This window comes from Phyllobates terribilis, unplaced genomic scaffold, assembly GCF_046119375.1.
Source record: "Phyllobates terribilis strain yellow unplaced genomic scaffold, ASM4611937v1 Scaffold_9__5_contigs__length_417890890, whole genome shotgun sequence".
Classification (NCBI taxonomy): Eukaryota; Metazoa; Chordata; class Amphibia; order Anura; family Dendrobatidae; genus Phyllobates; species Phyllobates terribilis.
Genome location: NW_027362769.1, coordinates 138852265 through 138868190, shown reverse-complemented (window position 1 = coordinate 138868190; position 15926 = coordinate 138852265). Strand labels below are relative to the sequence as shown.

General features: G+C 45.4%; 1 protein-coding gene across 4 annotated transcripts in view; it reads left to right on the top strand.

Moving 5' to 3' along the window:
* The window catches only part of SLC4A10 (solute carrier family 4 member 10), a 369946-nt gene that overhangs the window by 101365 nt on the left and 252655 nt on the right, over positions 1-15926 (top strand). Inside the window, exon 1 of one of the 4 annotated variants that reach the window (XM_073647059.1) lies at positions 6141-6677. The exons of the other annotated variants lie outside the window; for them this stretch is intronic. Coding sequence (XP_073503160.1) covers positions 6633-6677 — 45 coding nt within the window. The 5' untranslated portion in view covers positions 6141-6632. Of the gene's footprint in view, positions 1-6140; positions 6678-15926 lie in introns of those variants that run through there. 4 annotated transcript variants of the gene reach the window in all.

Genomic DNA, 15926 nt, shown 5'->3' with positions numbered 1-15926 from the left:
CACCTCCTCCATCACCATTGTTCTCCCCCCATCTTATCCATCACCATTGCTGTCTCTCATTTCTCCCCACCTCCTCCATCACCATTGCTCTCCCCCCATCTCTCCCCACCTCCTCCAGCCATCACCATTCCTCTCCCCCATCTCCCCCCACCTCCTCCATCACCATTGCTGTCCCTCATCTCCCCCCATCTCCTCCATCACCATTCCTCTTCCCATCTCCCCCAACCTCCTCCATCACCATTGCTGTCCCTCATCTCCCCCCACCTCCTCCATCACCATTCCTCTCTCTCATCTCCCCCACCTCCTCCATCACCATTCCTCTCCTCTCCCATCACCATTCCTCTCCCCCATCTCCTCCATCACCATTCCTGTCCCCTATCTCCCCCCACCTCCTCCATCACCATTCCTCTCCTCTTTCATCACCATTCCTCTCCCCCACCTCCTCCATCACCATTCCTCTCCGCATCTCCCCCACCTCCTCCATCACCTTTGCTCTCCCCATCGCCAGTGCATTAGTTAACAAAAAAACAAACAAAAAAACCCCCACTTACCTCTCTCTGCTCGTTCCCCCGCAGGCCGCAGCATCCTCGTTGCCGCCAACTTTCTCCTCCATCATCGTTGCCATATCTCCCCCATCTCCTCCATCATCATTGCAATGCCATATCTCCCCCAACCTCTGCCATCTTCATTGCCATGCTATATCTCCCCCCACCTCCTCCATCACCATTGCTGTCCCTCATCCCCCCACCTCCTCCATCACCATTGCTCTCCCCCACCTCCTCTCCATCACCATTCCTCTCCCCCATCTCCCCCCACCTCCTCCATCACCATTGTTCTCCCCCCATCTTCCCCACCTCCTCCATCACCATTGCTGTCCCTCATCTCCCCCCACCTCCTCCATCACCATTGCTCTCCCCCCACCTATTCCATCCGTCACCATTCCTCTCCCCCATCTCCCCCCACCTCCTCCATCACCATTGCTGTCCCTCATCCCCCCCACCTCCTCCATCACCATTTCTTTCCCCCACCTCCTCCATCACCATTCCCCTCCCCTATCTCCCCCACCTCCTCCATCACCATTGTTCTCCCCCCCCTCTCTCCCACCTCCTGCATCACCATTGTTCTCCGACCATCTTCCCCACCTCCTCCATCACCATTGCTGTCCCTCATCTCCCCTCAGCTCCTCCATCACCATTGCTCTCCCCCATCTCCCCCACTTTCTCCATCACCATTGCTCTCCCCCACCTCCTCCATCACCATTCCTCGACCCCATCTTCCCCCACCTCCTCCATCACCATTGTTCTCCCCCCATTTCCCCCACCTTCTCCATCACCATTGCTGTCCCTCATTTCTCCCCACCTCCTCCATCACCATTGCTCCCCCCCATCTCTCCCCACCTCCTCCAGCCATCACCATTCCTCTCCCCCATCTCCTCCATCACCATTGCTGTCCCTCATCTCCCCCCACCTCCTCCATCACCATTTCTCTTCCCATCTCCCCCAACCTCCTCCATCACCATTGCTGTCCCTCATCTCCCCCCACCTCCTCCATCACCATTCCTCTCCTCTCCCATCACCATTCCTCTCCCCTATCTCCCCCCACCTCCTCCATCACCATTCCTCTCCTCTCCCATCACCATTCCTCTCCCCCACCTCCTCCATCACCATTCCTCTCCCCATCTCCCCCACCTCCTCCATCACCATTGCTCTCCCCATCGCCAGTGCATTAGTTAACAAAAAAACAAACAAAAAAACCCCACTTACCTCTCTCTGCTCGTTCCCCCACAGGCCGCAGCATCCTCTTTGCCGCCAACTTTCTCCCTGACACAGGCGCGCGCTGCATGATGACGTCATCAAGCCACATGCCTGTGTCAGGGAGGATTCAGCGCCGGGCAGGAAGCAGAGGACAGATCCCTCCGCTCCGCTGCCATTTTCCTCCTGTCAGCAGCGGAGCTGGAGGGATCGCTTCTTGCCCGCCGCACAGCATGATGGCAATGTGATATGTGCCTTTTTCAACTACTGCCGAATCCCACCCCTGGCTGAAGCTATGGCTGACAGCTATCTGGGACTGCCAGCTCAGTTAAACAGCTGAGTAATCAAGGGAACCAGAAGCACCTGGCGAGAGCTCAGCACCTCCCAGTCTCAGATTGGACGGCCTAGCTGTCAATAAAAACACAGACAGCTCAGCATGCCCCTGCACCAGGCTGGACAACTGAGCTGTTACTCACTGCACAGACAGCTCAGCACGCCCTTGCACCTGACTGGACAACTGAGCTGTCAATCACTGCACAGACAGCTCAGCATGCCCCTGCACCAGACTGGACAACTGAGCTGTCAATCACTCCACAGACAGCTCAGCATGCCCCTGCACCAGGCTGGACAACTGAGCTGTCACTCACTGCACAGACAGCTCAGCACTCCCTTGCACCAGACTGGACAACTGAGCTGTCAATCACGGCACAGACAGCTCAGCATGCCTCTGCACCAGACTGGACAACTGAGCTGTCAATCACTGCACTGACAGCTCAGCACTCCCTTGCACCAGACTGGACAACTGAGCTGTCACTCACTGCACAGACAGCTCAGCACGCCCTTGCACCAGACTGGACAAATTAGCTGTCAATCACTGCACAGACAGCGCAGCACACCCCTGCACCAGACTGGACAGCTGAGCTGTCAATCACTGCACAAACAGCTCAGCACACCCCTGCACCAGACTGGACAACTGAGCTGTCAATCACTGCACTGACAGCTCAGCACACCCCTGCACCAGACTGGACAACTGAGCTGTCAATCACTGCACAGACAACTCAGCACTGAGTGGTGAAATCATTACACTATTAATGTCATTTGCTGTAACAAAGCCATCTAATGGTACCAGATAATATTAAAGCATAATATAGCTGCTAAAAATACAGCACAATGGTATAGCTTCCTCTTCCCTTACAGGCATGCAAAATCAATATTACCCAGAAAAATACTGAAGTTTAAATCACACAACTTTATGGTTTTACACTTTTGTATTTCATTAATTTATGAAAATATAGTGTGATAACAACTATCAAAAACTGAGGTCAGCTTGCTTTTGAAAAAACAGACTGAAATATGTGATAAGAACGTCTCCAACAATTCTAATCTATTACTATAAAAAACAAAAACAACAAAAAAAAAAGCTTTGTAATGCACAGATCCCCACATGGGTATTTCAGAGCTTCAAGACTGTTGATGCCAAAAACTGTTGCTTCATCTGTGGCTTATGTAAATTTAGAGGGCAAAATGCAATTGATTCCTTGCCACTAATTATCATATTAATGGCTTATTTTAACACCCAAATAATTATCAGCTGTCAACAGAAATATTTTCTGGCAAAAATGTTTTTTCTATTTTCAAATTTGTTAAAAATTTGTTGAAGTTAAATCAAAGCCATATAAATCAAAGCTATGGGTAATGTAAGGAACGCTGATCCTGCCTGATTAATTTTATCAGGCCAATTCCCCACATTTCAGATTTGTTGCAAACATTTCTCTGACAGGGTTTGTTTTTTTTCTCATGTGAAGACATAAATATGCTGCTTTTAAGAAATTGCATTGCTTTGCAATAAATAGTGATTTAATTTTTTCAAAACTATTTCCTGGACCCATAGCTCTTCAACTGTTGGGAAACTGCAAATCTCAGCATGGTCAGACATGGTCGTCAAGCTTTAGGTTCAGTGGTTCTTTACCAGAGTACATGTCCCTTAAGGGAACCTGCAGGTAGCTCATGCTGCCCGAGCCATGGGCAGCATATTCAGGTTATAACGCCAATGCATCCCTGCGTGGTACTTCTTCTTCCTCTGGCAAGGACGCCGACATACTATCCTCCACTGCCACTCGGTGGTGTGTCCTTCCTCTGCCATGACTTCCTGCTCCCAGGTACTGCACACGTCTCCTGGCAGTGCGCTCTTGGCACGCACTCCCTGCTTCTTAAAAGGGCAGTGTGTGCACTCCAGAAATGCCCCCAGCCAATAGCTGGGAGGTAGTAAGTTTTTAAGGCACCCTCCCCTTTAGGGATGTGCCTGAGCAACCTTTCTATTGAGTATTTGTGCAACTAGTCTGTTTTCAGAACCCTGTTCCTGAACCCGTCCTGTCTAACCCGTTCCTAAGCACGTCCTGTCTGAACCTGAACCTGTTTCTGACCTTGTCCTTTCTGAACCAGTATTTGTGTTCCTAAACCCGTCCTGCCTAAACCCTGAGTCCATCCTGTCTGAACATGTCATCCTGTGCTGCCTGAGCCCTGAGTCCGTCCTGCAGTTCTGAATCCAAACCATCTAAACCGGTTCAGACATCCATTCTACCCGTGATCCTGTTCCTGTCCTACCAGCTACTCCGAGTCTGTGTCTGTGACCCTTGAGGTCAGCTGCTCCATTAACGGGGACTGCCCTGGAATTGCACCTGGTGTCTACCTGCAGCTCAAGCCTAACTCTACCATCAGAAGCTCATGAGCTCTAGTGAAAACCAGGTAACCACATAGCCATGCCCCTTCATGGTAAGTCCGGCCCATGGTGCAGTGGTTCCACGATCCACCAGCGTGACACAGGTGTTATTCTACCAGGTTTGTTTCACTATGAAACGTTCCATCATTTCAGAGAAAACATACATGTGGCTTCTCCTTGAACAACAGATCTCTAAGTCTCTCCCTATGTGTGTAAAGGGAGAGACCTGTCACTCAAGCAGAGCAGGGCAGGGAGAAATTGCTGGTGACCGGCCTCTTGGACTAGTTACCCGAATCACACAGACCCAGCCGCAACATTTCAGAGTAGAACTTATCTGACTCTTATACAGCCGTATCACTATTTATATATGTAAAAACATGCTGACGGTTTTTTTTTAATACAAACTATGATGAAAAAGGATTTCCTTTAAAGATGAAATAACAAATCACTTACTTGTTGCAGAATTTGGTTCTCACTGCAAGTCCTCATTCACATGAATATATTTCGGTCACTGTGCTGTCCAAGGGCATAACAAACTGCGCACAAACTACACGGGGTAAATAAAGAAAATGAGTTGTTGTCAAGAACAAGTATATAAAATATATCAATTCACCACAAATCAAAAGTATTCTAAAGCCTCCAAATGCCTTAATCATCACTGCTGTGCTATCACACGCTTTCTGTACAGTTTATTCAGTGCTTTATGGATTTATTTCGCTATGTCGATCGTTAAGGTGTAACCGTCGTTTTCATTTTTATTTCATAAATCAATAACAAATGTGAAATAAGCGTTGAGGTGAATAAAATGGAATAAGAATAAGCGCAATAGGGTTTTATCTAAGTTACAGTTGGGAGATCAAAGGGAATGGTACTCGCTCATGGTTGAGTGACCACAACCACTAAAAAATCTTAAAGCTGCTGCAGACCCACAACTGAAAACAACTAAAATGGAGTGAAAGGGTTAATTATGCCCAGTAGATCAAGGATGGAAGATAAGAGCAGTATCCAGAAATGTGATTTAATAGTCAGCGCGTTTCAAAGTTACAAACTTTTTGACAAACCACAGCGGTTTGTCCTGATGAAGATGTTTGTAACTTCGAAATGCATTGACTAATAACCCATATTTCTGTATACCTCTTTTATCTTCCATCCTGAATGGATAGAATGGCCAGGAATTGCAAAAGAAGCTGCCAGCAATGGATCTTGATGATTTGCCCAAGTGCATTCAATGCGGCAGAACATTCCAGACAATCATTAATAACAGCCAATTCTGCGTGGGTTTCTGCTCATACTCGATACTGAATAAACTGAGATATTTTGAACATTTTGTTTCCATTTTTTCATTATTTACCGATCAGCAACTTGTCTATCCATCCAGTGATTTCCAAAATTCCACCACTTTTCCTTCTTTCCATGTTGAGGAGTGTAGATAAGGTGAAATGAATTCTAGAAATAGTTGACTACATTGAATTATGCTGCAGTTTTAGTCTCACTTTACCCTACATATCTGCACTTTCCCTGTTCTTCCCGTTCTAGCGACACATGCTGTTAGTCATTGTGGCCTGCCAGCAGTATGGGATGTGAGTGGGGGAGGGCCCGTGTTACATGAGCGAGCATCTGTCACACTGAAAGAAATTCACCATTCAGCTCCATGACAGAACACCACGTAAAAAAGCCGAGGGGGAGGGGGGCACAACACTTTTACTTTTATATTTGTCATATTCCGCTGGACCGTCGTCTTCTTTTTCTCCCCCTAATCTGTAAATCCTCAGGGTAATGTTAATTCTGGCTTGGCATATATAGATTTTTTTTTTTACCAGCCGAATCTTGACTTCCTTTAGATTTGGGTACAACAGAGATAGAAGGAAAATAAATCCATGGCAGCAAGATGGATTTTCCAGTGACAGTGATGAGCTGAGAGATGCTCTCGTTGGCCGAGGCTGCATAGCTCTGGGCACTAAGCTTACCCTGTTCAGATAGCATTAACGTTACCACCGAGCGGATATCGGGGGCTTCGCAGCGCAAATCACACACGAACACAATTTTTTATTTATTTTTTTTATCTCTATGAAATCTCACAACAATAGGAAGATAAATGGGTCTCGGACATTGTACGGAGATTAGAAATACAATTGATAGAGGTTTCTGGTATTAGTGGAGCCATGCTGTCTGCAAGCAATGACTTGTTCCAGGCGCTGTGTCACCAGGTAAGGCCTATTGGATTTTATCTTACTTTATTTTTTTTCATTACATTTATGTACAAAAAGATTTTCCAGGCCGCCACAGATGTAGGGGGGGCGTGCACCGATGTAATAATGTTGCAAATATTAAAATGTAAACAGAAATATAAAAACAAACAATGTATCTAATGAAAATGTGTAAATATTTATGGTTTGTTCTTGACGTAGTAATTGTAAACAAGGACTTCTAGGTAAAAATATGGAGATTAAAGGTCCGATGATGACGTGCTTGTGTAATCCATTAATTATGACATTTTATGTGAAATCGAATGTTTTTTTTTTTCTGGAATATTTAGGTGATACTTTCTTTACTAGGTCACGCTGATAAAGCCCTCATGTCATAACAGAGTTAACTAATGCACGCTCAAACATGGCCAAGTCTGTCATGTTGTGTTAGGTGCCAGACCGGTGATGGCATCGCTCATTCATTATACATATTCATATTAACAGTCATTGTCGGAATGTCGTCACATTATATATCTTCTATATTTTTTGTATATATTTTATATAGTACATATTAATATATTTATTGTATTACAAAATTATATTTATACAGTTTTTATACATAATATATATTATATATATTTATTATATTATAACTAGTGTTGAGCGATACCTTCCGATATCAGGAAATATCGTATCGGATTGGATCGGGCCGATACCCAAAAAGTATCGGATATCGCCGATTCCGATACCGGAAACCAATGCAAGTCAATGGGACACAAATATCGGAATGAAAATAAACCCTTTCTTTCCTTGTAGGTTAATTCTACATGAAGTAAAACAACTAAGAATAATGTAGAATGACATGAAAAGCCGGCAATTCATCAGCGGCATTCACCGGTACCCGACAATTTACAACAGAAAGAATAGAGCTTCACACATAGATTAGGTAGATAGAACCATGTCAGTCACATATATATGAAGTACTGTGACAGTGTTGCTTACTGTACTTGTCATTTAGTGTAAAGGATTTATTTTAAAAAATATTAGTGTTTTCGTGCACCGTCTCTTTAAGAAAGCCGGCCGGCAATTCAGCATCTGTACCCGACAATTTATAATAGACAGAATAGAGCTTCACACATAGATTAGATAGATAGAAACATGTCAGTCACATATATATGAAGTACTGTGACAGTGTTGCTTACTGTACTTGTCATTTAGTGTAAAGGATTTATTTAAAAAAATATTAGTGTTTTCGTGCACCGTCTCTTTAAAAAAGCCGGCCGGCAATTCAGCATCTGTACCCGACAATTTATAACTAGTGTTGAGCCACCCCCGTAGTGTTCGGGTTCGGTTCGGTTCGTCGAACACCGGGATGTTCGAGGAACTGTTCGTCGAACTGTTCGTCGAACACCTTAGAACACCGTCGAACACCGTTAAAACCAATGGCAGGCAAACAAAAACACATAGGAACACATAGAAAACACCTTCAAAGGTGTCCAAAAGCTGACAAACTGCTCAGAAGACGCTTTCTTTAAAAAAGCCGGCCGGCAATTCAGCAGCGGCATACACCGGTACCCGACAATTTAGACATGAAGGAATAGAGCATCACACATAGATTAGATAGATAGAAACATGTCAGTCACATATATATGAAGTACAGTGACAGTGTTGCTTACTGTACTTGTCATTTAGTGTAAAGGATTTATTAAAAAATATAATAGTGTTTTCGTGCACCGTCTCTTTAAAAAAGCCGGCCGGCAATTCAGCAGCGGTACCCGACAATTTATAACAGACAGAATAGAGCTTCACACATAGATTAGATAGATAGAAACATGTCAGTCACATATATATGAAGTACAGTGACAGTGTTGCTTACTGTACTTGTCATTTACTGCAAAGGATTTATTAAAAAAAATAATAGTGTTTTCATGCACCGTCTCTTTAAAAAAGCCGGCCGGCAATTCAGCATCTGTACCCGACAATTTAGAATAGAAGGAATAGAGCTTCACACATAGATTAGATAGATAGAAACATGTCAGTCACATATATATGAAGTACAGTGACAGTGTTGCTTACTGTAATTGTCATTTAGTGTAAAGGATTTATCAAAAAAAATAATAGTGTTTTCATGCACCGTCTTTTTAAGAAAGCCGGCCGGCAATTCAGCATCTGTACCCGACAATTTATAACAGACAGAATAGAGCTTCACACATAGATTAGATAGATAGAAACATGTCAGTCACATATATAATAAGTACAGTGATAGTGTTGGTTACTGTACTTGTCATTTAGTATTAAAATAAAGGATTTATTATTAAAAAAAATTGGCGTGGGATTCCCCGTAATTTTAGTCTCTAGCGGAGGTTAAGCAGACGGCTGGGGCAGATGTTTGAAGCCTGGGAAGGGGGTAATACCCACGGAGCTTCCCAGGCTACTAATATCAGCCCCCAGCTGAATACCTAGCCTTTACTAGCTATTAAAATGGAGGACCCCCCCAAAAAAAATGACGTGGGGTCCCCCCTAATTTAATAGCTAGCAAAGGCTAGGCAGACAGCTGGGGGCTGATATTAATAGCCCAGGAAGGGAGCCATGAATATTGGCCCCCTCCCAGGCTAGAAACACCAGCCGTCAGCCGCCCCAGAAATGGCGCATTCATAGGATGCGCCAATTCTGGCACTTAGCCTCGCTCTTCCACGCTGCCCTGGTGCGGTGGCAGGGGGTAATAGGGTTGGGGTTGATGTCAGCTTATAATGCCAGCTGACATCAAGCCCAGGTTAGTAATGGAGAGGCGTCTATAAGACACCCCCATTACTAACCCCATAGTCAAAGTTAAAAAAAAAACACAAACACCCAGAATAAAGTCCTTTAATTGAAATAAAGACACAATTCTTTATTGTTCTAAATTAAACCATACTTACCATCACGCCCATTCCAGCTGAAGCCAACGATCTCCTGCAATAAAAGAAAAATAATAAAGCAACCTCATCCTTACCTTTCCATGGTTCCCAGGACAGCTCCAGCTCTGCTACATCGAGATGACAGGCTGGACCGCAGCAGAACGCTGCCATCCAGCCTGTCATCCCGCGGACACTGAGAAGCGCAGGCATGCTTGCGCTCCTCAGTGTCTGACTGTGACGGCATCCAGATGAGCCGACAATGAACTCGGCTCACCTCATGTACGTCACTGACAGCGTGGGAAAATTCTCCTGCACTCAGCGCTTCAGCGTGAGAATTTTCCCACGCTGTCAGTGACGTGCATGAGGTGCGCCGAGTTCATTGGACATGACCTCGGCTCATCTGGATGCCGTCACAGCCAGACACTGAGTAGCGCAAGCAAGCCTGCGCTTCTCAGTGTCTGCGGGATGACAGGCTGGATGGCAGCGTTCTGCTGCGGTCCAGCCTGTCATCTCGATGTAGCAGAGCTGAAGCTGTCGTGGGAGCCATGGAAAGGTAAGGATGATGTTGCTTTATTATTTTTCTTTTATTGCAGGAGATCGTTGGCTTCAGCTGGAATGGGCGTGATGGTAAGTATGGTTTAATTTAGAACAATAAAGAATTGTGTGTTTATTTCAATTAAAGGACTTTTTTCTGGGTGTTGTGTTTTTTTTAAATACTTTACTAGAAATTCATGGTGGTCATGTCTAATATTGGCGTGACCCCATGAATTTCGGACTTAGGGCCAGCTGATAATGCCAAGCTGGCCTTAACCCCTTTATTACCCAGTGAGCCACCGCACCAGGGCCCTGGATGAGTTGGGTACAGCGCCAGAAGATGGCGCTTCTATGAACGCGCCATTTTCCGGGGCGGCTGCGGACTGCAATTTGCAGCGGGTGGGGCCCAGAAAGCTTGGGCCTCCCTGCGCTGCAGATTCCAGCCCCCAGCTGCCTAGTTGTACCTGGCTGGACACAAAAATAGGGCGTAGCTCCACGCATTTTTTTTTTAGATTCATGAAATTCATGGAATAATTAAGAAAAAAAGGGCTTCCCTATATTGTTGTGTCCGGCTAGGTACAAATAGGCAGCTGGTGGTTGGGAGCAGCCCGTTCCTGCCTGCTGTACCTGACTGGACACAAATATAGTGCGAAGCCCCACATCAATTTTTTTTTCATTATTTCATGAATTTCCTGAAATAATTTAAAAAAAATTGACGTGGGGCTTCGCCCTATATTTGTGTCCAGTCAGGTACAGCAGGCAGGAATGGGCTGCCCCCAACCACCAGCTGCCTATTTGTACCTGGCCGGACACAACAATATAGGGAAGCCCTTTTTTAAAAAAATTATTTCATTAAATAATTAAAAAAAAATTGACGTGGGGCTTCGCACTATATTTGTGTCCAGCCAGGTACAGCAGGCAGGGACGGGCTGCCCCCAACCACCAGCTGCCTATTTGTACCTGGTTGGACAAAACAATATAGGGAAGCCCTTTTTTTCTTAATTATTCCATGAATTTCATGAAATAATTAAAAAAAAAAAGCGTGGGGCTTCGCCCTTTTTTTGTGCCCAGCCAGGTACAACTAGGCAGCTGGGAGCTGGAATCCGCAGCGCAGGGAGGCCCAAGCTTTCTGGGCCCCACCCGCTGCAAATTGCAGTCCGCAGCAGCCCCAGAAAATGGCGCGTTCATAGAAGCGCCATCTTCTGGCGCTGTACCCAACTCATCCAGGGCCCTGGTGCGGTGGCTCACTGGGTAATAAAGGGGTTAAGGCCAGCTTGGCATTATCAGCTGGCCCTAAGCCCGAAATTGATGGGGTCACGCCAATATTAGACATGACCACCATGAATTTCTAGTAAAGTATTTAAAAAAACACAAACACCCAGAATAAAGTCCTTTAATTGAAATAAACACACAATTCTTTATTGTTCTAAATTAAACCATACTTACCATCACGCCCATTCCAGCTGAAGCCAATGTCTTCTGCAATAAAAGTAAAATAATAAACCAACATCATCCTTACCTTTCCATGGTTCCCAGGACAGCTTCAGCTCTGCTACATCGAGATGACAGGCTGGACCGCAGCAGAACGCTGCCATCCAGCCTGTCATCCCGCGGACACTGAGAAGCGCAGGCTTGCTTGCGCTCTGCAGTGTCTGGCTGTGACGGCATAAAGATGAGACAAGTTCATGTCCAATGAACTCGGCTCACCTCATGCACGTCACTGACAGCGTGGGAGAATTCTCCTGCACTCAGCACTTCAGCGTGAGAATTCTCCCACGCTGTCAGTGACGTACATGAGGTCAGCTGAGTTCATTGGACATGAATGAGCTCACCTCATGCACGTCACTGACAGCGTGGGAAAATTCTCACGCTGAAGCGCTGAGTGCAGGAGAATTTTCCCACGCTGTCAGTGACGTGCATGAGGTGAGCTCATTCATGTCCAATGATCTCAGCTCACCTCATGCACGTCACTGACAGCGTGGGAAAATTCTCCTGCACTCAGCGCTACAGCGTGAGAATTCTCCCACGCTGTCAGTGACGTGCATGAGGTGAGCTCATTCATGTCCAATGAACTCAGCTGACCTCATGTACGTCACTGACAGCGTGGGAGAATTCTCTCGCTGAAGTGCTGAGTGCAGGATAATTCTCCCACGCTGTCAGTGACGTGCATGAGGTGCGCCGAGTTCATTGGACATGACCTCGGCTCATCTGGATGCCGTCACAGCCAGACACTGCAGAGCGCAAGAATGCCTGCGCTTCTCAGTGTCTGCGGGATGACAGGCTGGATGGCGGCGTTCTGCTGCGGTCCAGCCTGTTATCTCGATGTAGCAGAGCTGAAGCTGTCGTGGGAACCATGGAAAGGTAAGGATGAGGTTGCTTTATTATTTTTCTTTTATTGCAGGAGATCGTTGGCTTCAGCTGGAATGGGCGTGACGGTAAGTATGGTTTAATTTAGAACAATAAAGGAATGTGTCTTTATTTCAATTAAAGGACTTTATTCTGGGTGTTTGTGTTTTTTTTTGTAACTTTGACTATGGGGTTAGTAATGGGGGTGTCTTATAGACGCCTCTTCATTACTAACCTGGGCTTGATGTCAGCTGGCATTATAAGCTGACATCAACCCCAACCCTATTACCCCACTGCCACCGCTACAGGGCAGTGGGAAGAGCGAGGCTAAGTGCCAGAATTGGCGCATTCTAAGGATGCGCCATTTCTGGGGCGGCTGATGGCTGGTGTTTCTAGCCTGGGAGGGGGCCAATATTCATGGCACCCTTCCTGGGCTATTAATATCAGCCCCCAGCTGTCTGCCTAGCCTTTGCTAGCTATTAAAATAGGGGGGACCCCACGTCATTTTTTTGGGGGGTCCCCCATTTTAATAGCTAGTAAAGGCTAGGTATTCCGCTGGGGGCTGATATTAGTAGCCTGGGAAGCTCCGTGGGTATTACCCCCTTCCCAGGCTTCAAACATCTGCCCCAGCAGTATGCTTAACCTCCGCTAGAGACTAAAATTAAGGGGAACCCCACGCCAATTTTTTTTTAAATAAATCCTTTATTTTAACACTAAATGACAAGTACAGTAATCAACACTGTCACTGTACTTCATATATTTGTGACTGACATGTTTCTATCTATCTAATCTATGTGTGATTCTCTATTCCTTCTATTCTAAATTGTCGGGTACAGATGCTGAATTGCCGGCCGGCTTTTTTAAAGAGACGGTGCATGAAAACACTATTATTTTTTTTTAATAAATCCTTTACACTAAATGACAAGTACAGTAAGCAACACTGTCACTGTACTTCATATATATGTGACTGACCTGTTTCTATCTATCTAATCTATGTGTGATTCTCTATTCCTTCTATTCTAAATTGTCGGGTACAGATGCTGAATTGCCGGCCGGCTTTTTTAAAGAGACGGTGCATGAAAACACTATTATTTTTTTTTAATAAATCCTTTACACTAAATGACAAGTACAGTAAGCAACACTGTCACTGTACTTCATATATATGTGACTGACATGTTTCTATCTACCTAATCTATGTGTGATTCTCTATTTCTTCTATTCTAAATTGTTGGGTACAGATGCTGAATTGCCGGCCGGCTTTTTTAAAGAGACGGTGCATGAAAACACTATTATTTTTTTTAATAAATCCTTTACACTAAATGACAAGTACAGTAATCAACACTGTCACTGTACTTCATATATATTTGACTGACATGTTTCTATCTATCTAATCTATGTGTGAAGCTCTATTCTGTCTGTTATAAATTGTCGTGTACCGCTGCTAAATTGCCGGCCGGCTTTTTTAAAGAGACGGTGCATGAAAACACTATTATTTTTTTTGATAAATCCTTTACACTAAATGACAAGTACAGTAAGCAACACTGTCACTGTACTTCATATATATGTGACTGACATGTTTCTATCTATCTAATCTATGTGTGAAGCTCTATTCTTTCTGTTCTAAATTGTCGGGTACCGGTGTATGCCGCTGATGAATTGCCGGCTTTTCATGTTTCACTGTGAGCACTGTTCCCATCGATTTGGGCAATCACTGTAATGCCACAACCACCATGGCTGTGGCATTACAGTGAGTGGCAGACAATCCCTGCATGATTGGTGCTCTAAATAGCGCCAGACATGCAGGACACGCTTTTGGTGCACGAACAGTTATCGAACATAACCTCGAACAGCCGAATTTTTTGCAAATCGTTCGGGTTCGTCGAACAACTCGAACACCGCCCAAAACAGCTCGAATTTGAGATTGGCGAACAGTTCTAGTCGAACACCGCTCATCTCTATTTATAACAGACAGAATAGAGCTTCACACATAGATTAGATAGATAGAAACATGTCAGTCACATATATATGAAGTACAGTAATAGTGTTGATTACTGTACTTGTCATTTAGTGTTAAAATAAAGGATTTATTTAAAAAAAAAATGGCGTGGGGTTCCCCTTAATTTTAGGCTCTAGCGGAGGTTAAGCAGACAGCTGGGGCAAATGTTTGAAGCCTGGGAAGGGGGTAATACCCACGGAGCTTCCCAGGCTACTAATATCAGCCCCCAGCTGAATACCTAGCCTTTACTAGCTATTAAAATGGGGGAACCCCCCAAAAAAAATAACGTGGGGTCCCCCCTAATTTAATAGCTAGCACAGGCTAGGCAGACAGCTGGGGGCTGATATTAATAGCCCAGGAAGGGTGCCATGAATATTGGCCCCCTCCCAGGCTAGAAACACCAGCCGTCAGCCGCCCCAGAAATGGCGCATCCATAGGATGCACCAATTCTGGCACTTAGCCTCGCTCTTCCCACTGCCCTGTAGCGGTGGCAGTGGGGTAATAGGGCTGGGGTTGATGTCAGCTTATAATGCCAGATGACATCAAGCCCAGGTTAGTAATGGAGAGGCGTCTATAAGACACCCCCATTACTAACCCCATAGTCAAAGTTAAAGAAAAACACAAACACCCAGAATAAAGTCCTTTAATTGAAATAAACACACAATTCTTTATTGTTCTAAATTAAACCATACTTACCATCTCGCCCATTCCAGCTGAAGCCAACGATCTCCTGCAATAAAAGAAAAATAATAAAGCAACATCATCCTTACCTTTCAATGGTTCCCAGGACAGCTCCAGCTCTGCTACATCGAGATGACAGGCTGGACCGCAGCAGAACGCTGCCATCCAGCCTGTCATCCCGCAGACACTGAGAAGCGCAGGCATGCTTGCGCTCCTCAGTGTCTCTCTGTGACGTCATCCAGATGAGCCGAGTTCATGTCCAATGAACTCAGCTCACCTCATGCACGTCACTGACAGCGTGGGAAAATTCTCCTGCACTCAGCGCTTCAGCGTGAGAATTCTCCCACGCTGTCAGTGACATACATGAGGTGAGGTCATGTCCAATGAACTCAGCTCACCTCATGCACGTCACTGACAGCGTGGGAAAATTCTCACGCTGAAGTGCTGAGTGCAGGAGAATTTTCCCACGCTGTCAGTGACGTACATGAGGTGAGCTGAGTTCATTGGACATGACCTCGGCTCATCTGGATGCCGTAACAGCCAGACACTGAGGAGTGGAAGTATGCCTGCGCTTCTCAGTGTCTGCGGGATGACAGGATGGATGGCTGCGTTCTGCTGCGGTCCAGCCTGTCATCTCGATGTAGCAGAGCTGAAGCTGTCGTGGGAGCCATGGAACGGTAAGGATGAGGTTGCTTTATTATTTTACTTTTACTGCAGGAGATCGTTGGCTTCAGCTGGAATGGGCGTGATGGTAAGTATGGTTTAATTTAGAACAATAAAGAATTGTGTGTTTATTTCAATTAAAGGACTTTATTC